The sequence below is a fragment of the Procambarus clarkii genome, chromosome 89, assembly GCF_040958095.1.
Source record: "Procambarus clarkii isolate CNS0578487 chromosome 89, FALCON_Pclarkii_2.0, whole genome shotgun sequence".
Lineage (NCBI taxonomy): Eukaryota > Metazoa > Arthropoda > Malacostraca > Decapoda > Cambaridae > Procambarus > Procambarus clarkii.
This window is the reverse complement of record NC_091238.1, coordinates 7577795-7598692: the sequence shown is the minus strand read 5'-3', so window position 1 is coordinate 7598692 and position 20898 is coordinate 7577795. Positions and strand designations below refer to the sequence as shown.

Here is a 20898-nt window from a genome sequence, read left to right as displayed (position 1 = left end):
CTCAACTATGGTATTTGTGCTTGGGGTTCTACTACTCAAAATCATTTACGTCCTCTAATTACCCAACACAAAGCTGCTATTAGAACAATATCTAACTCTGGCCCCAGACAGCACTCGGTACCCTTACTCAAATCTCTGAATATGTTAGATATTAAGTCACTGCACATCCTCTCATGTGTACTCTATATATTTAAAACTCTGAATTTTAACGTCAAAATCGATTTTCATTCATAAACAGGGGGTTTGGTGGCTGGATTAACGATCTTGGATCTTTGCATGCGAGGACGGGCTGTACAGTTAGGTTCGTTCTCGACTCACAATCGAGTATTCTGGGTTCGAACCCCAGGTGGTTTAATTATTTATGGAATTTAAATATTCCTGGCAACTATATATAGAAAACGTGAACCTCGTAACCATGGAACGTTAGCGATCAACTGAAGTCAACACAACATTCATCCGTACACCGCTAAGCATCAATTCTAACATTCAAACCAGGATTCCTGGTTCACCCTTGACATCTTGCAAACGCTTGACTTCTGTTCCGCTTGGGAAGGCGCCGGAGAACGTTTACATATTCCTGCCCATTGGATTACATGTTGCCTTAAGGCACTTTTGTTCAAGTGCCCAAATGCTTGCCATGCTTGGCCCATATATCGCCGTGGGGTCAAGAGGGCTTTAATAGGTTTTCTTACGTTTTCCGGCTTGCACCTTGGGTGTTGAGCCGGGATCCGGAGCTGAGAGGTGCCGGGGTCCGGCGGCCGGGCCCTGGAGGCTCCTGAGTTCCCTGTTGACGGGGAGGGCGCCTGTCTCTCCCTCTGCTGGGAGTGTTACCCTGTGTACCCAGTGTGTGGGTGGCCGGTACCTGCCCTGCTGGGGGTATTAGGGTGTTGCCAGGTGGGCAGCGCCACTTGATGGTTTTATTTTGCCGTCTGGTCATGTTTTGCTTTTCTGGGTAGCTTCCTGTTTTGTTGTCATACCAGGAATCCTTTGGACAGGTCGCATAAGTCTACTTAAGCTGTCACCCTTAAGTCCACAACAACAACATCGGCACTCTGGCCTTCCCACAAGGAGAAGAAAAACCAAGCAAACTGCACCTATCATAAAAAAGTGATAATGGGGATCCTTATTGATAGTGCTATTATGATAGGATCTATGGTTAGTAGTTTACATGGTAATTGTTTATGAGGATAGGAATAGCCTAAGCTACTCCAGCCTTTTGAGGTGTATTTTATTATCTCAATAATCTGACTTGAACTGTTAATTGTGATAGCAACTATTGTAATTGTGGTAGTAGCTATAGTAATTGATAGTAGTTACAATAATTATGATAGAAGCTATGATAATTGTGATAGCAGCTGGGGTAATTGTGATGGCAGCTGTAGTACTTGTGGTAATTGTGATAGCTGCTATGACAATTACCACAGCTGCTGTGGTAATTGCTATGATAATAGCAATAGCTGTGGTAATTGTGAGAGCAGCTGTGGTGATTGTGAGTGCAGCTGTGGTGATTGTGAGAGCATCTATGATAATTGTGATAGCTATGATAATAGCAATAGCTGTGGTAATTGTGATAGCTATGGCAATTAGAAACTTTATACATAAAACTCATTTCAGTCATTACAATAATGGCTGTACTAAACAGTTATGCAACAGTCTAAACCCAATTTACATATTTTAGCATAAATTTAATAAAATTTAGCTTATTTGAATGATGATATTTACTGATAAAAAATGTGTAGTTTAGTTATAGTGGGGAGAGAGATTGGCAAAACATTCGGTATCCTTGGAGTTTTCAAATTTATCAAAATATTTATGGCAATAAATTTATTGTCAATTCTAGTTTTGTTCTCATCGTTCTTTATTGTTTCAGCTGATATTTTTCATAGGAGGATGGGTGTGGTTTGTCAAGAAGATCTTTCGTGATTATGAAGTCCACAACACCCTTGTTCAGTTGTTCTTCCCAATGATCTTCATGCTTTCATGTGCTATGTTTGAACTTATTATCTTTGAGATTGCTGCTGTTTTGGAATCAGGGTGAGTCAATTTTATTATGCTTTTGTGTTTCAATTGAACTTTTCTGATACACTCATATATTCAAACCTTTATGAAAACAATATTTAATTAAAAAGAGAATGACCATGAAAGATTAATTTATGAAATGCATCATTATATCAGATTCTGGTTCATGAATATTTATCCCTTAATTTTGTGTAACTTATGTTCTGACAATATATAACACTGTTGTGGGATATTCAACTATGCTTTCCTTAATTATTCATTTTGTCTTCAGGTCCCGCTATCTCTACTGGCAGGTTGTTCTTTACTCAATGCTCATCATGCTTATATTGGTCATACCGTTTTATCTCTGCCATTTTGTGGTTTCAAACATTAGAATAGGTAAGTTCGCTCTTATGAGGCCATAATTTTTTTATATTATGTCAATAATTCAGTTCATATGGCAGCTTTTCTTGCTTTTACACATAATTATCTGAAAAAAAGTCCAAGCCTTTAATGATGCGCAGATGATGAGTCACAATAACGTGGCAAAATTATGTTGACCAGACCTCGCACTAGAAGGTGAAGGGACGACGACGTTTCAGTCCATCCTGGACCATTCTCAAGTCGATTCCGACTTGAGAATGGTCCAGGACGGACCGAAACATCGTCGTCCCTTCACCTTCTAGTGTGCGGTCTGGTCAACACTTAATGATGCATTGCTTGATATTAATTAAGTGTGTGGAATTAATGTACAGAACTGTATTGAGAAAATGCTTCAAGGATGGTATCAATTGTTGATCAAAAATTAAGAAATTTCTATGTTTAAGTTGTTAAATTGCTTTAATGAAACTGTATTTGTTAGTACTTAGGCTGATTGATTGATGAAGATTAAGCCACCCAAGAGGTGGCACAAGCATAAAAATTTTTTTTTATAGTAAATGTGTTCTGAGTGTTGAGGTCGCATTTAAATCATCAGGCTGCTATCGTGGGGAAGGATACTGCTTGACAGTATTTATGAGGGTGTCCAGCTGCTGGATACCATTTTTGATCAGAAGAGTGGCAGTGTTGATGGCTTCAGGGGTGGTTACTGCAGGATTCAGAAACTCTTAACCCTTTTGTTGCTAAGGGCTATTTGGCCTTTGTCACCCACAGGCGCATAAAAAAAAAAATTCAAACAAATGTTTTTCTCTTATAAACCTGTTAATTTGTGTTCCTTGATCACAGGAAAAATAATACAAAAATTGTAAGTGGCATATTTTGGGCGCAATAGGGCGAAGAAGTCTGGCAAAAAAAAAAAAAGAGGCGCTGACTCAGCATGCGTCTGAGGCAGTCTGCTCAGCCCTAGCTGTCAGGCGGGTGTTGCCACAAAGATATAATTACCTAATTATTTCAATGTCTCTGATTGATTTTTTTCTTCATTTTTTGCTGTAATGTTATTCAATAGTGTGTAGTGTGATACATTTATATAATAAAATGTGTGAATCATCGCTGTACTCAAAATTATGGTGAGCATATTATTGATTCAATTATTGTGTTCATAAAACAATAAACAAATACTTTGTAGGTTATTACAAAATATACACAGATTATATATAAGTATCTGCATGTTTTGTTCACCATAATGAACCACTAAGTTGATATTGCAAGTCAAAAAGCAACGAGGAGTGACCAGCCAGCCTCACGCTGCCACTCCCTCCCTCAATGACTCCTCACTCGCCCACATCCTCCTCCCACCATACTGTTTTTGCTTTTATTCACTATATATATACAGACGTTATATATAAGTTTCTACATGCTCTGTTCACCATAACTGTTCATCTAAGCTGGTATAGTGCACTACGAGCATAGTGGCCACCCTTACACAGCATGATAAGTCAGGAAGATAATGCCACCTCCCTCACCAAAATGGCTTCTCCCAACACTCCTTTTGCTGTTATTACACTATATATACCGTTACAGTCTCCGTGGTGTAGTGGTAAGACACTCGCCTGGCGTTCCGCGAGCGCTATGTCATGGGTTCGTATCCTGGCCGGGGAGGATTTACTGGGCGCAATTCCTTAACTGTAGCCTCTGTTTAACGCAACAGTAAAATGTGTACTTGGATGAAAAAAAGATTCTTCGCGGCAGGGGATCGTATTCCAGGGACCTGCCCGAAACGCTACGCGTACTAGTGGCTGTACAAGAATGTAACAACTCTTGTATATATCTAAAAAAAAAAAAAAAAAAAAAAATATAAATACTGTATCTACATTTGTGTTACCATAATGAACCACTAAGTTTGTATGCTGAGTGGCAGTGGCAGCCACTGGCTGCCATTCCCTCCTCCCTCACCTCATCTGACTCGCCAACATTCTCCTCTCACCATGCTGTTTTTGTTTTTATTCACTATATACAGACGTTACATATGAGTATCTGCATGTTTTGTTCACCATAGCAAACCACTAAGCTGGTATTGTGAGTCCAGATAGTAAAAGGTGGTCACACAGAGTCAGCAGACAACGTTACCTCCTCCCCACCAAGATTACTCCTCCCACTACAGCGCTAATTATCACAACAATCCTGCTATTATCAGAATCCTGGTAATTTTTACCACAGTCAAGGGTCTTCTGTAATTCTATCATTGCTAAATAATAGCATGTACATATATATTTTGACATTTTTAGACGATGCTGTGGTCACAAGCTGAACAACAGTGCTGTGAGCTCATGCTGCGTGCGCCAGCCTTGGTGGCTCACTCAGTACTGAGGCCCTGATACCTGGGAATGTTGCCCACAATTTTTTTTTTAAATGGCGTCTGTTTACAAGAGCCCTGATGAAGGTGAGGTGAACCCCGTGTATCCGCGGGCTGTTTAAGTCTTGGGTAGTATTCCAACACGTCATATGACGTGAGTTAGTAGGTAAATAATTAACACTTATATTATGAACTGTAAGAAAGCAGCATTGAATGCAATAAAAACAACCCTTTATAGTAGAACCCCGGTGGCTCCCTGAAGCTATCTTGGTTAGATAGCGCCCACTACTGGATCACATTAGTCACAGGAGTTCTGTTTGGCCTACTAGACCAGAGCCAGAACTTGGATCCCTCACAGAGACACAAGGAGCAGATGATTATTATAAAAATTTTCACTGGTAAAGCACCCAGAAAATCAGTGAAGCAGTACTGGCAGCTGCAAGATTCACAGAAAATGAAGCATCGAAACAGCCAAACAATTCATTCAAAACAATTGGTTCACTCAAAACTAGCTTGAGTTAAATTGAAGTTAATTGAAGTTAAATGGAAGTAAATTTAGTGTAAATCTATAAATAGATGATAATGAGTAAATGACTTTCTTCAATATTTCCAGTTCGTCGAGAATGGGTGAACGTTTTGTCAGTGCTAACGTGGGGTGTATTTATGGTTTGCTTCTGGAAAATTGGAGACCCTTTTCCGATCCTTAGCACTCAGCATGGAATACTGTCAATAGAGCAAGTAAGTGCAAGTTCATGGTGATACTTGTGATTATTGTTTAATTCACAATAGGGTTAAATAGATGTGCTGTAGTATACAAATGTGTGTGTATCTATGGAGATCATTGTATACACTGTATTTTGAGATAGACTTGAGCACATGTGTGTTGAGCCTTTCCAATAGCATTTGAACTTTGTGCCCAATTTTCTTTGTTGAACAGACTATTCATAGGTTAATTTCTTGCTTGGGAAAATATACAGTACTTCTGCCATTTGTAATAGCAATGTATCTAAACATACTGATTATACTTCTCACTAAGCTACAAGTCACCTATTAATGCAATTCTATTATTCTCAGCATACATAAAGGAATATTGCACAATGAAATTATCTCGAGAACCCAAAAATGAAGAATGTTAGTTTATAGAAACCCTAATGCTGCTGGTGGTAGGGAAGGGAGGGAGGAGTGAGAGACCATGATGGCTTAGGGAAAGCATGTGCCAGCCAGGGGAGGGGGGGGAGTGAAAGACAACTCAAAACAACTTGAAAAATGGTACAAAGGAAATATCAATGCTGAATGCCAAAAAGAGATAAAAAGGCAAAAGGAGTTCCAGAATACTTGAAACTATTGCTGCAACAAAGACACAGGCTGGATACCAACAAATTAATCACCAGTGCACCATACAAATGCTGGTAAACTTGCAACACAAACTAGAGATGCAGAGAAAGGGTAAACCAGCATGGTACATCACCAGGCCAATCTGGGGAAAAGGAGTTGGGCTGCAGAAACACACCTGAATATGGACACTGAGCTTGAACAGGAAACCAATGCAGAACTAGCCACCATAGATCCAGAAAGATCACCTTGCCCAAGAATATCTCCAACCTGGAAAACACCTGGAGCAATAACTAAATTGAGGAAAAGAGCTAAATGAAACCCCCATTGCAACCAGTCCAACCACAAAGCATCCAGTGCACAAGTCTCATGATTTGGTAATGAAGCCATATAATAGGGGACCCATAAGTTCCATGCCAATGCAAAAAGTTCTACCTTGGGGCAACCAAACACCGCACAAAGCCAGTAGAAGGATTTACTCGCTTACAGTTCCTTTTCCATTATTCTCCCAATGATGATGTTTCTTGATTGGATTAAAATGTTTACTCAACATAAGCTGGATACTAGACTTAAATGTTATAAACAGCTTCTGGTATGTAATTGGAAGTTTGTGTGCACTTTCTTAGGAGTCCATCATACTATTTCTCCCCAATTCACATTCTAAGATCCCCTTCTCCCTAGTCCCCCTTCTATAGCAAAATATATTTTTTACAAATAGCTCTCGTTATTAAATTTTGTATTACATTTTCCTACAGAGCATCAGTCGAATTGGGGTCATTGGTGTGACTGTAATGGCATCGTTATCTGGATTTGGTGCTGTAAACTACCCTTACACCTCTATGAACATCTTCATGCGTCCAGTTACTAAACATGATATTCAAGCTCAGGAACGACGTTTGCTTCAAACCATTGATGTCATTGTAAATAAAAAGAAGAGAATAGCTTTAGCAGAAAAGGAAAGAATCACCTCTAAGGTAATGTACAGTACTTTAAATTGATTAATAGTTTGTAAATTACTGCTTCATTTAGGTACTGTACTATACTTCCAAGCCACATTCCATTTACTCCTATTTCTGTACACATTTATTAATTTTTGTGCTGTCACTTTGATGTGTTTTCACTACCCATTTGTGAATATTGATGTTATTTAATTTTTGCCATGCAAAAAAGGGCTAAATGTTCATGCATTTATTGCTTTCATATATACTTAATATTAAGGGACTTATATCAGAAGCAATGTGGAGACTTGATAACCAAAATGTTGACATGTTTTCATATCTATTGTGTGGGCTTGGTGTTTACCACTGACTCTTGATCTGAGCAAATTTGTAGATATGCAAATTTGTTTTAATATACAAGTTGAGTGTACAGAAATGTGCCTGTATGTACGTGAATTGTTTAAGTATGCATGATTGATGGTGCACAATGTGTCTTACGCTCTCAGCCATATTCCATATTGTCTCCTGCTGTTTAAATGTTTCTTCATTCTTCACAGGCAGTCATAAATGAATGATGTCCTTGTTAGAATTATGTTGGCAATTTTTTTTATTGATTAATGATGGAGCATGTGTTATGGAAGACTTGGAGGTGCTGTGTGTGACCGGAGAGCATGGATGGCCCCTCTGTGCAAGGAGCTTACCCTGCTGGGGAATCTTGCATTTCCATGGGTGGAAGCTTGAATAGTATGTTACCAAAGACAATGGTCTTAGAAAGTTAGTGAAAAGACTTGCTGTACCTTTTGCCAAGGATTAAGTTGTTTGTAATGTGATGGAGCCCATTCAAGCATATATAACTAATTGTCATAATAATCTCTTTGTATCTGTTTATATTATTTTGTAGGTTGGGGATGAAGGTGGCCCCCACTCCAGAATTTGGGGTTTACTACGGAGTGTCACAGCTAGCAGTCCACAAGGAGAAAGCCTGTCAACTCTGAAACAAGAGGTTGCAGCTTTAGAGGTAATTTCAGTGTTTTAAAAAAAATATAATATTCTATGTATGTCAGTACAATTTTTGTTTTGTTTTTTTATTAATAAGCTTAGGTATACACAGCAATGTGCTGCTACCCTATTCTATATGAAAGATTACACAGTGTAGATCAAAAATTAGCTATAAGTTCATCTAATACTCTCACCTCACAGGATGGTTAGTCATACACGAAATGGGGGAGAAAATACCTGCCTCAATACAAAAACAAATTAACTCTGACTAAGCAGCAACTTCACGATTTTCTGGATGAGCTACAAGCTCTCATCTACAAGCTCCTCACCATTCCTCGGCGAGGAATGGTGAGGAGATAGTAGAGTACTTGTCAAAACATTTCTTTAGAGGGAGGTTGACTTTTGTGATCACCTTTCATTGCTTTTATAGGCAGTTTTTTCAGTACTGATTCAGTCTGTTCTTCATGAGTTTTATGGGTTCCTGATCTGACTAGCCTATCTAGTCTTGTCCAGTCCATAAGCAAAAAGGAGCTACAGAAACAGTTCCCAGAAAGAGGCGTTTCATTACACTTGCCATTTTTTTCTTTACATACAGTAGTAGCTCCAGAATTTTATATTGCGTATTTTTCAAATTGTCTCACTAGTTACTTGACCAAACATTTCTTTGTTAACAGGAACTATCAAGACAGCTATTCTTGGAGACGGTGGAACTGCAAAATCAGAGGGAAAGACTTGAATGGGCAAGAACATTTCAGGGACGATTCTTCAACTTTATGGGCTATTTCTTTTCTCTGTACTGCTCATGGAAAATCTTTATAGTGAGTATATCTTGTAAATTAATGTGCAGTTAAATGTAAGTTGATAATTCATTACTTTCTTTACTATCTGTATATTTTTCTGTGGTGAATCTGCTGTTGAAGAAAGGGCTGTTATTGATGGTGAAGGATGGAGACTGGGTGAATAAATGGAAGCATAGACTCATTTAATGAATCATTACTTTCTGCAACCCATCCTCTGAATAGACAGTACGTTTTAATACTAAATGTAATAAGTACATTCCTGACTGTCTGCATAGTACATAAATACACTTAATTGTGCCGTTACATTTACCTCCCCATATATTCTCCTAATTTTGTGTTTAATACACTCAAAATTTTTAGGTTGAAGTTTTCGTGTTCAATTCTATACACACAAGTTTTAAATATAAAGAATTTCCTTTTCAGTTTTATTAAACAACAGAGATTTTATACAAAATTTGAAAATATCCTGAGTTACTTTATAATTTATTGAAAGACTTTAGTTTTGTTTTATGAGTTTTATAAAATTGTAATATCAATATAGCTATAAGTTAAGTACTAATTGTAATTAAGAAGCATGGTCAATAACCATGTCCTAACCTAACCTCCCAAGGTTAGGTTAGGTCATGGTTTTCTATACAGTTTTTCAGTTAACTCTAATATTCACAATATTTTGATGCAATGCAGACAATTAAGTGTACAGTATTTATGTACTATGCCAATAGTCAGGATTGTACTTATTAAATTTAGTTTTAAATTGTACTGTCTAGTCAGAGGATGGGTTGACTTTCTGACATGCGCCTGACAGCTGGTTGGACAGCGCTTCGGATTCGTAGTCCTAAAGTTCTGGGTTTGATCCCTGGTGGAGGCAGAGACAAATGGGCAAAATGTTTCTTTCACCCTGATGCCCCTGTTATCTAGCAGTAAATAGGTACCTGGGAGTTAGACAGCTGCTATGGGCTGCTTCTTGGGGGGGGGGGATGTAACAAAAAAAAAATGAGGCCTGGTCGAGGACTGACCGCGGAAACGCTGAGCCCCGAAATCATCTCAAGATAACCTCAAGATCTCAAGATAAGAAGCTACCTCAATAGTTCTACTAGCTTGTGGAACTGATCACCTCAGGATACTGTAATCGAAATATGTTTTGGATTACTTGTTTGTACTTTCCAGGGACAAGTACAGTGGTACTGTATCTTCGTTTACGATCCTAATCCATTCCCAGAGACGCATTTTACACCAAAAATTCATAAAATAAAGCAAATTTTCCCATAAGAAATAATGTAAATTGAATTAATCCGTTCCACACTCTCCAAAAAATTAACTTAAAAATACATTTTATACCAAATACTACTATTTTTGTACTAAAATACAGTACTGTATGTATATCTTACCTTTATTGAGGACTCTTGTTGATGTATGGAAGACAGTGAGGAAGGGGGGAAGGAGAAGAGGTGTTAGTGTTTGGAAGGGAAGTCCCCTTCCATTATAACATTAAGCAGTGAGGACTTTTCTGGGGTACTCACTCTCCTATGATTTGCAGGCATGCCAATAAGACCTGGTTGTGGCTCACTGCCTATTTGTCTTGCTAAAAACCTGTCTATTGACACTTGTTTTTCCCTTCGTTTTAACACACAGCATAGCAGAGTGAGGCATGTTATGTCTCACTCTGTAGTGAGACATAACATTGTCATTATAAAGATTAATGCAATGGCCTGTTAGCTTTATCTGGGTGATATTTTTCAGCAAAACTTTGCAGTTCTTCCTATACTTCACACATTTTCTTAATGTGGAAGGGAAATCGACAACCCGCATGTCATTTTCATGTTTACGAATGCTCTCTTGTTTTTCCTCTGTCGTCATCCTCACAACTATTTTCTTAGGTTGAACTTAGGTGGTGCCCCAGCACCACGTGTGCTCGTTCGACCCATACATGTTTCAACATATGTCATATTCCAAGGAAAACGTAATACACCAATTCAAATTTTACGATGAATTTGATGTCGTGTACCAAAAAAATCATACTCTAGGGCAGTCATGCACCAAGGTACAGTACAACTGTACATTTGAAAATTGTTTTGTCCCCTGAATATGAAGGAGAGCTTTTGAAGATTAACCTTCAAGATGCAGCTATTGAAATATGGCCATACCTGCCCATGTGTAAAACATGAAGTTGCAACTTTTTTATTCTAATGATATAGTTGTTGGTTTGCCTGAATTATATGATTGATCTCTGATATATATACAAGGGCTTCGTGCTACATTGAGGGGGACAAGACTGAATTTGAAAAGGTCCTTGTCCCCAATGAGTAAAAATGTCATCCAGTGTCTAATGTGATCAGTGTCCTGGGGGTGGTTGGTACCACACACTAGGTGAGCTACCTGCCTATCATCTTTTGTTGCAGTGAATATTTTGCTCTGGCAATGTAAACAACAAAAAACTTTTAATTTTATGTGTGTGGGATTAACATACATTAGGCTTGCACTTCCATATTGTAGATGACAAATAAGGTGTAGATAATATTTAGACCAGTACTTTGTGTATTGAAAGTACTTCCTGTTATATTTATATACATCAGAGTAATGCCGAAATTTAAATATACACCTTGTTATTTGCTTATTTGTTTTAGGTCTTAACATTAAAACTTCTAAGTGGATCTTATGTCATGTGATCTTCTCAAGCAAAGAAATTGAGTTTCAAATTAAAAAGTTTGTCATTTGATTGTGCTTCATCCAGGTCTCTTGTGTCAGATAACTTCCACTCTCTTAGCAGTTCTTGAGACCTCAGCATTAAAGCAGTTGAAAAGTGAACTGAAATGAGACTTGGGTAAGTTATGATGTAATCCTGGGGCTTGTGATCCTGGGGCTTGTGACACTGGTTATTTCTGCAGTTGTGGTAGTGACTTGGAAGCAGTCTTGGACATATCTACCTCAAATGTGTGGGTAAATATAAATTAGCACATTGACTCTTTCCACTGAGAAATACATTTTTGTGAGAGTTCCTGCTCTAAATTACCAAGCTGTTTTAGTTGTTTCATTAAATTTTATACTAGGCTGCATGGTTAGTGGATTAACAAACTCCCCTGCAGTTTGGTTCTCCTGTTAACAAAATACATTTTGTAGACATGAAAAAGATGAAGTGTTTCTTAGCTCAGTTGTAGCTTGCATTTTCCTGGTATAAGAAACTAAAGTCTTGTATTGACTTACAAGACAACATAAAAAAAGGTCATGTGAAAGGAATAAAATTGAACTGAAATCCTGTCAGAATACATTTAATCCTCTTCCATGTCTGAATATTGGATGCATTTTGTTTGATATTATTTTAAATATAATGACCACATTGTCTAAGAGTAGTGTAAACAAAGAGATTAAATGCTGAAACAATGCTAGCTGCCAGACATTCTAGTAATAATTTATAAATCATGAGTTGGTGTAGTCTTTATTTCTGCGAGGACTTCCCTCGGTGGCTCCCTGGAGCTAGTTGCCAGGAAGCCACCAGAAAGAGGCATTTCATTATATTCAACCGTGGATTATTTTTTCAGCAAATTTAAAATATTGAAACTAGCAGTCTCAAATCTTGAAAGGAAACAATATAGTATTTATCTTAAATATATAAAGATCACTATTTGAACCATCATTGAATCAAAATGAGGAAAAGATAGTGCCATGTACATATGGATTCTTCATCAATTGTTAATATTTAAACCCTTCTACAGCAAATTGCATAAGTTTGACTGGATTTACAATATCTAACATGCATTTATTAATAATAAAGTAAATGCTGTGGTCCTGACTAGATATTGATGATACTCTGAGCAATTCTTAATCCCAGAAAGACAAGAAACCTTTCAGTTTGTTTTGTTGCTGTGATATTGGAGAAGAGAGCTCATGGGAGAGAACAGTTTCATCCTGCCGAGGCAGCTGCTTGCTACAACATTTAGAAACCCCTCAAACTACTCAACAGTACAGTACTCTTAGTCATTCAAACACTGCAAAAAGCTGTTCTAAGCTAATTAACACTCCAACTAATCTGGCTACCCTACTGGAGGCTCGAGTTGGTAAGCTGGCTGCCTCACCTGCCTGCCCTAATTTTGGATTAGACTGTGATTAAAGAGCAAGGATGGAAGCTACCTAGGCACGTCTCAGAATGGGGCATTTTATTTCATTAATTTTATAAATGAAATTAAATGAAATTTCATTTTACTTATGAGCAAAATTCCCTTAATAGCTATCCTAACCACCTCTCCATAGTACTGTACTACAATACAGCACTCCAATCCCAAGTAACTATACTAATATGTACTGAACAATGACTGATTAAACAATAATCCTAATCCCATTAATTGAAGAGGTTGGGTAGGCAAGACTAGTGGTGGAGGAGTTTTAGGCATCCCTCCACACCAATACTGCTAAGACTATGACTTTAACTGGGATTTTCATAATCTTCTTATTAATAAACATTATTTTGGTCTAGAAGCTGATAGCAATATTGAAGGCTTCTAATATTTAACTATCGGAGGTAGCGATCAACACACTCCATCACTGGTTAAAAATGATGCAAACTTGAGTTGTAACTCACTTCTGGCATTGTAACTCACTTCTGACAAAGACATGTAATTACAATATTTTACCAGAATAAACGTATGTAGGTCATGAAGAGGATAAGTTTAGTAGTAGTTAAAGCAGAAAATAATGTAAGTGAAGTGATTGCTTGGAAAAACAACTACTGTTATTTATAGCTAGTTGACAGATTCATCTAAGAATGGAAATTTACATATACAGTACTGCATACAGTACTGTATACAGTATACTGACTGGCTCATTTAAATAATTTTTTAAATTTGTATTTACAGTAAAACTACAGTAATGTGTGTGTTTAATGCCAGTTCATTTGCATATGTACTGAATTTTGATCCATTTTTCTTTTTCTAGTCACTGGTGAACATTGTGTTTGACCGAGTGGGCAGAAAAGATCCAGTTACTAAAGGGATGGAGATTGCTGTTCACTGGTTGGGTTTTGACATTGATGTGCAGTTCTGGTCCCAACATATTTCATTTTTCCTTGTGGGCTGCATTATTCTCACATCAATTCGAGGATTCATATTGACACTAACTAGGGTAAGTCATTATGTTTGGCATGATGCAGTATTCTTAGTCTTCTAACATTTCATTTGCAGGTAAAAAAAAAATAGTCTTCAATGAAAGCACTACTGTCGGGTAATTAAAATAGTGCATGAACTTTTTCATGCAGGCTTATAATTATAAATCATTATAGGCTTATAATTGGCTGTATTTTAAAGTACTGCATGAACTTCATCCTTAATAATTTTTTATGCTGTCCTTACGTTTCAGTCCATTTTTTATTTTTTATCTTACTTCATTTTATATACTTTATTACCATTGTATTATTATAGTATAACTTCCAAAATTTGGACCCCTTTATAATGCAGGTTTTTCTTTCGGGTCGTGCCTCTGGAAATTTTGATCTAGCTTTCCGTAAGCGTTTGCCTTGAAATCTTATTTGACTACGCATAGTAGTTTACTACAGATTATATTTGTTTACTATTTGTACCTAATCTTGTGCTTTTAGTAATATTATTTAATAATTTAAGTATTATTATTATTATACTGTATTATTTAAAATACTGTACAGTATTATGTTAAACAAAATTGCTAGAAATTGTATTCTGTACTGTAGTAGTGCTTGTGTATATATTTTTCACTTCCCTAACTCCTTACAGTACATTACAGTACTTCTCACAAATGAGGTTAGAAGAGGAGGTTAGGGGGTGTGACACATCTGAAAGGTAAGAGGCAACTGTCAGGTCAGTCCTAGATTTTCCTATAACTGACAGTCTGATAAAACCAGAACAATTCTTCTTTACCTAACCTATTATATCTTGGTCAGGTGAGTGGTCCTGCTTATCTGCGGTTCCTGAGAGGCATCTTGGTTGCCTTTAAAAATTGGCTTAACATTTAGCCACTTCCTTACTGTGTTGTCATTCATCCCCAATATAAGCAAGATTTCATCTCATGGTATTCTAGAATGCATATTTATGCTCTGTATGACAATGTAGCTATGCTTCAATTGTACTTCTCTTCTGGGAATGTGAGACAGATTTGTTTCTATTCTTGCCGTGAAATGAGAACCATGTCTTCTGTATCTGGGTTTATTTGAATTCAAATACTGTTCCACTTCCTGGTTGCAGTACAGGGTCTCAACCTCTTCCTGGCTAGTAGATAATCCATTGCTTTCATTGGGTAAAACAGAACTTTAATCATGACATTTAGTGTTGGAGTGGAAGAAAGTCTTCCCAAGGGTTAATGTTGTTTTGAGGGTCTTCTTAAATGTCTTGAAACAGGCACTGTATGCTCCTTGTCCTGTGATGGCGTGTCCTGGCAGCTTCATGTTCAGGTCCCCCCTCTTGTTTCCAACTTTGTCACAACTGACTACAAAGTTTGGTCTTGCTTTGCTGATGTCATTTGATATGTTTCTGCCCCCATGCAGCTGCAGGGTGAGTTTGCTTCCAGAGCTGTAGAGTCTATTCTGGCCTTGTCAGCTGCTGTGACTATCAGGCCTTGCCTAAGAGGTTCACACCACTTCTGTGCTATGTAGGGTTGGATTTATTTGCATCTGTCTTGCCTTCAAAAGTGCCATGTTGAACCATTACTTGGCATCCACTTGGTCATTTATGCTGCCATATGTTTCTCCATTTTCTTCTCTCCTATTTCCTGAGGAGGCTGTGGATTTGACTCTACCAGCTTCAGGGGAGACTTTCCAACCACTGTGGAAAGTCACCCCTGAAGATGTTTAGATTAAAACCCATATCACCCATCAGGAAAGTGGTCACTCGGGTGTTTCTCAGGTTTCTTGAAAATGTAGTCATTCTGGTGCACCATTGACTCCTGAGTGCAGATCTCCATCCTTCTGGTTCCTATATTTAGCAGGTCTTATTTAATGCTGGTTGACTCACTGTTTAATGTTGGTTGACTTCAAGAGTATAAAAGAATGAATGATGAAGTGATTTCGTGGTAAATCCCAGTTGTGATGTGGTTGTTCTACAGTTGAACACCTCTAGGGTTAGTCCTGGGATGCCTTGCCTCTTCAGTTGGCTTCCAAATGCTTTGAGTTTCAGCCCTTCCTCTGGTGTTTCAGCATACCCAACCATCTACCCATTAATATGTAATGCCATAAAATGAATGCGGTAAGGATTATAGTTTAATCAGCTATGAACAAATATAATAAGACTAATTAAAACTTCTTTAATAAATTAATTGGTTTTAACCACTTCACAGTATTCAATGACTAATTTATTGTTATATGTCACATTCCAGAAGAAAATTTGTCCTTGTTTCAATCAAGCCATTAATTTTGTGCAATATATGAATATACATTACTGCATATTTTATTGCAGTTCTTCTATGCAGTGTCTAGCAGCAAATCTTCGAACATCATTGTATTAGTTCTGGCACAGCTGATGGTAAGTACCATACACCCTTGCAAGCAAATAAATAATTATATTCATACACACACATGAGTAGAAGGCAGATGATGGGAACTGATTGGGAATTTTAAATCATAGTGGAAAGTATTCTGGAAGCGACCCGTGTATTCCATCTGATATTACTAGAGTTGCTTAACCATTTTGGTATGATTACTCTTACCAAGAAAAATAAAGCACATATATTTTTGTTTACTCACTTAATCCATGGATAGCCACTATAGAAAAATGGTCATCCCTGCCTGTGAGCAAAGAAATAAATAATTTTTCATTGTAGAATTATGAATATGTATGCAAAATATAAGAAAAACATGAAAATAAGTGAATGTCTATCTTTTTACTTGGTGGAGGTGCTCTGAAAGGTTGCACTCTGGCTATATGGTCTGGTATCTCTCAACACATGATGCTGACTTTGCTCACACTGAGGTATGCGATACAAGACTCTGGCGACTCTTGTGTTCTCCGAATCTTTCACTGATTGTTTATAAAGAGAGAGAAGCAAATGATGAACAGATTTATTTAGGAACTATTTGTAACTAAAGAGGAACAAGATATAAACATTTATTTAGAAACAACATTTCTGGCAAGGCAGTGTAAATTGTAAAATCCAGATGACAGTAAAATTGGGTAACCAGGTGTCCGAAGTAGACACGTGCCACTTGTTGACACCTGCTATTCTATCTCCCGCTCTCTGGGGACAGAAAGTAGCCTAACGAGTCACCAGAGGTGCTGCGAGGTCCCTGTGTTTTGGCTGGTGTAAACATGTGTTAAATGCTGACCTCATCATGAGAGAAAGTGAATACAGAACCGACAGTAAGCATACTGTAAAGGGGCAGTGACTTGAGTGTCACTGGTGGAACTCGAAGAGGCTCTGTCCTTTGTCTTCCCCCCCCCACGACAGGGGGGGGGACAACCTTCCCCTTCATTACAACCATGCAGAGTAGTGAAAAGCATGTAAGTATAATATACATGGGTGTTGAGCTCTGGGTGATGACATAGAGCATAATTGGCACCATATGGGCAACATTATGGATTGAAATAAAGGCATAAGCCACCAATGTGCCACCCAGAGATGACAGTAGGCTCTTAATACACGTAACATGTGATAATGGTTCAATTGATTTTTTGGTTTGCCTGGTATACCTCATTACAACCTTTCGAAGTTGTCCCCGTGTGTGTCCCCGTGGCCTTCCTCCTTTCACCATAACCGGCAGTGGGAAACGGCTCTAGCAAGATTGCATCTTGGCCATACTCTCTTAACTCATGGTCACTTAATGGAGCGCCGCCCAGCTCATTATGGTCCAAATTGCATTGTCCCTCTTGCAGTCGTGCATATCCTTGTTGAATGTCCTGACTTCCAGGACGAGCGTGTGTCTTGCTTTCCGACCACCCCTTGCGGTCACTTGTCCCTCGATAAACTTCTTGGTGAATCGGATACTTTTGACATCATTCGCCTTATGCGTTTCTGTTCTCGTATTGGCATCCTTGGTGATATTTAGCGTCCTCTGATTATTCCGCACATTTAATGGTGCTACATAGCCTTCCGGGTTTGGTGCCTTTTTTTTATAATTACTTACTTAAGAATTGATTGAGTAGGTATATAGGTGAGGGGAGGTGGACTTTCTTGCTTCTATTGAGTTATCCATATTCTGCTATTGGTCTCCAGTAGGCGCTTGTGACTCACAAAGGCCATAGGAGTATGTTAGGTTATGATCTATTCAGGTGGATAGGTTGTAGAACCACCTAGGGAAGCCCTCCCAGAATTAGGTCAACCACACCAAAATACAAAATTGCACTTGGCCAGAACAGGTCCACACTGTGGTAGGACTGGGCCATAAACAAAAATAATAATTAGCGTAGTGAAGCATTGCTTTCTGAACCAACTCTTTGGTTGATTTCTTGAGCCAGGAGCCACATGAGACAGAACTAAGCTGCTATATTAAGGCCTCATTACCTTCCCACCAAGTAACTTATCAGGTATAAGGTTGGTAGAGACCATTAATTAACATTCTAAAAATTGTCAAAATCAACAGGCCTAGCCAATGCCACTGCCAGGTGGCAGCATCCTATATATAAACAAGGTGGACCGGAGTTACCAACACAATTTCAATCTTGAAAGCTCAAGGAAGTGGTACAAAAGAGTAAGAATGTGAGCATCCACTGGACTTGTTAAGAAAATAGTTTTTTACTAAGCTGTACTTTGGGTATGGAAATAAAGCAAAGCAGAGCCTACTTATTGACTTGCCCAAGCATCCCACTATTTGAGAGAGAAAGTTTTCCAGTGTAATACTGTAGATCGACAATATTGACAGGGTACATTGGAGAGGTTACCATGTTGCAGATGCCCTGTTCAATCTCCAGAAACTACAGGCCCTAATATCTTGAGGAGGACAGGATTAACAGAAAAAAAAACATGAATTTTACATTCTTTCAGAGGCTATATGCATGGGGACAAGCTTGTAGTTTGACTTAACCACCCGTTGAAGCCATTGTAACAGTTGTCATGGGTTTCGGGTTGAGAAATACAGAAGCAGCAGTGGAAGCCTGAGACACCTGAAAATACTGGCACAGAGCCACACCCTACATTACCTTGGTAATAAACAGTACTAGACCTAGTATAAAAATATAAGAATTTGTTTTATCACTTTCAAATTTAATATGAAAAAGGTCTATATTATATACTAAATATTTTTCGTTCTTTCCAGGGAATGTACTTCGTATCCATGGTGATGCTAATGAGAATGAACATGCCCCTTGAATATCGGACAATTATTACACAGGTGAGGTCTTCACAGTTAAGCTGAGTAAGCCTAGGTATTTCCCAGCCCATCCTCCAGTTTTGGTAGTAATTATAGTAATGATGAGGACCATAATATATATACCGACGTACAATGAAATTAGAAAGTAGAAATCAGCAGTATTGAGTTCGTCAAACCCGTAAACTATTTTCTACTTGTGTTGCAAAGACAAATTAAACTAACCTAACCTTCCTAGGCCTAATACATGATATCTGAGGCCTAATATAGTACATATGTGTGCTATTCTATGCCTAGGAATATTTAACTTTGTATCTTAGCTTCATTTTTGAAGAAATGAAGCTTTAAGTACATACATGAAAAGCATTTTTCTGACAAATTCACTGTCTCTTCCCCCTCTTCTTTTCCTGGCTTCCCTGTGCTCGATGTTTTCTCATTCCTTTGGCATCATGAGAAATTGAGAAGGAGGGTTAGGTGGCAAATTGAATGGCAATGTTATGGTGTTAACATTGGCTTCTGGCAGTAAATTGTAGTAACTTATTGATAATTAAGCAGTTATCCTGGTGTAGGGTGGCAATCTCAGAGTTGCAAAGTTGCATTTCGGATGAGGTTTTGGGTTTATGGAAAGCATTTTTCTCTCTTCATTCTTGGCTAGACTGAGTATTTTTCAGTGTTTTCCTAGCATAAATATGACCCAACAAGGCAGTTGATAAAGTTCCCACTACACTGGTGTGGGATGTTGATCTTTTTTGACTGTGACTGATCCTATTCGGGGGCAAATGATGTATAATCTTGCCATAAAGAAGTAACCATTCAAAGCTAGGATTTCCAAAAGCCACACAGGACCAGCCTATAAGCCATAGGTATGGTTCACTGCTGTAAAAAATGTAGGTATATTAATCGAGAATAATACTGTATTGGACAATTGTTTATGAAATAATATTGATTTATGATAATTCCTTTTTTTTCCAACATTCCATAAACTGTTAAGGAATATTTTAAGCTTACTCTCACACGTTTCTGAATTAATGAATCTGATGTTTGGCCTGTGTAATGAAAGTTTTCTGGCTTATATTTCAGGTCTTGGGAGATCTGCAGTTCCATTTCTACCATCGATGGTTTGATGTTATTTTTCTAGTATCTGCACTCACTACCATGGGTATTCTTTATCTGGCACACAAACAAGTCAATACCACCGATAAGACGGAAAGTTTCTACGAGCCAAAGTGGTGACGCAGATCATTGTTTACTTTGTGACTATTTACATTTTTATGAAATGAACTTGTTTAGCAGAAAATTCTGTGTACTGTTGTGATAAAACTAAACTGAAATTTAGGGGTAGCTTTTTTTGAAATGAGATTAGAAATAATTTAGCAGTTATATATTATATCTATTCCTAAATTGCTGAATACTATATGCTCAATTCATATATTATAGTAAACTTCCAATTTGTACATTTGTAATTTTGTATCCTTATTAATTTAGTTTTCAGAGCTATATGTGCTGTGTTGATAAGGATAACATAGTTACCTATTTCCAAATGGTCCTGTATCAATCTATACACTATGTCTTTAACACCTTGCCTTTGGGAATTCCATATCTTTCCAGATCATCAAGTGGCACTCCATGAAAATATAGCCAAATAAAGGAATTATGACAGAAAACTAGCAGTTTGTCAAGTACAAAGTCAACAAATAAATAAGCATGTTAATTGTTGGCAAGAAATGAGCGAGCATTTTTTTTTAATTAGGCGATATCACTATGTACTTACAAAATAGTAACGGGAACCAACGAAATTGAGAAGGAAGAATTCCAGAGATCTGTAACTTAAAGAACAAGAGGTAATAA

The 20898-nt window shown here is 37.8% G+C and overlaps 1 protein-coding gene across 3 annotated transcripts; it reads left to right on the top strand.

Moving 5' to 3' along the window:
• The first annotated feature begins 411 nt into the window (after positions 1-411).
• On the top strand, positions 412-20504 carry LOC123773492 (golgi pH regulator). Of its 3 annotated transcripts, none has more exons than XM_045767316.2 (11): positions 412-458; positions 1871-2034; positions 2291-2397; positions 5343-5467; positions 6817-7035; positions 7901-8017; positions 8673-8816; positions 13725-13910; positions 16208-16273; positions 19000-19074; positions 20131-20504. In XM_045767316.2, the coding sequence occupies exons 2-11, from the start codon at positions 1964-1966 to the stop codon at positions 20281-20283; spliced, it is 1263 nt and encodes a 420-aa protein (XP_045623272.1). In that variant the 5' UTR covers positions 412-458; positions 1871-1963; the 3' UTR covers positions 20284-20504. The 3 variants fall into 3 exon arrangements, with proteins under 3 accessions (XP_045623272.1, XP_045623268.1, XP_045623269.1); XM_045767312.2 differs by having other exon boundaries at positions 423-1155; XM_045767313.2 differs by lacking the exon at positions 412-458 and adding an exon at positions 465-894.
• The last annotated feature ends 394 nt before the right edge of the window (positions 20505-20898 follow it).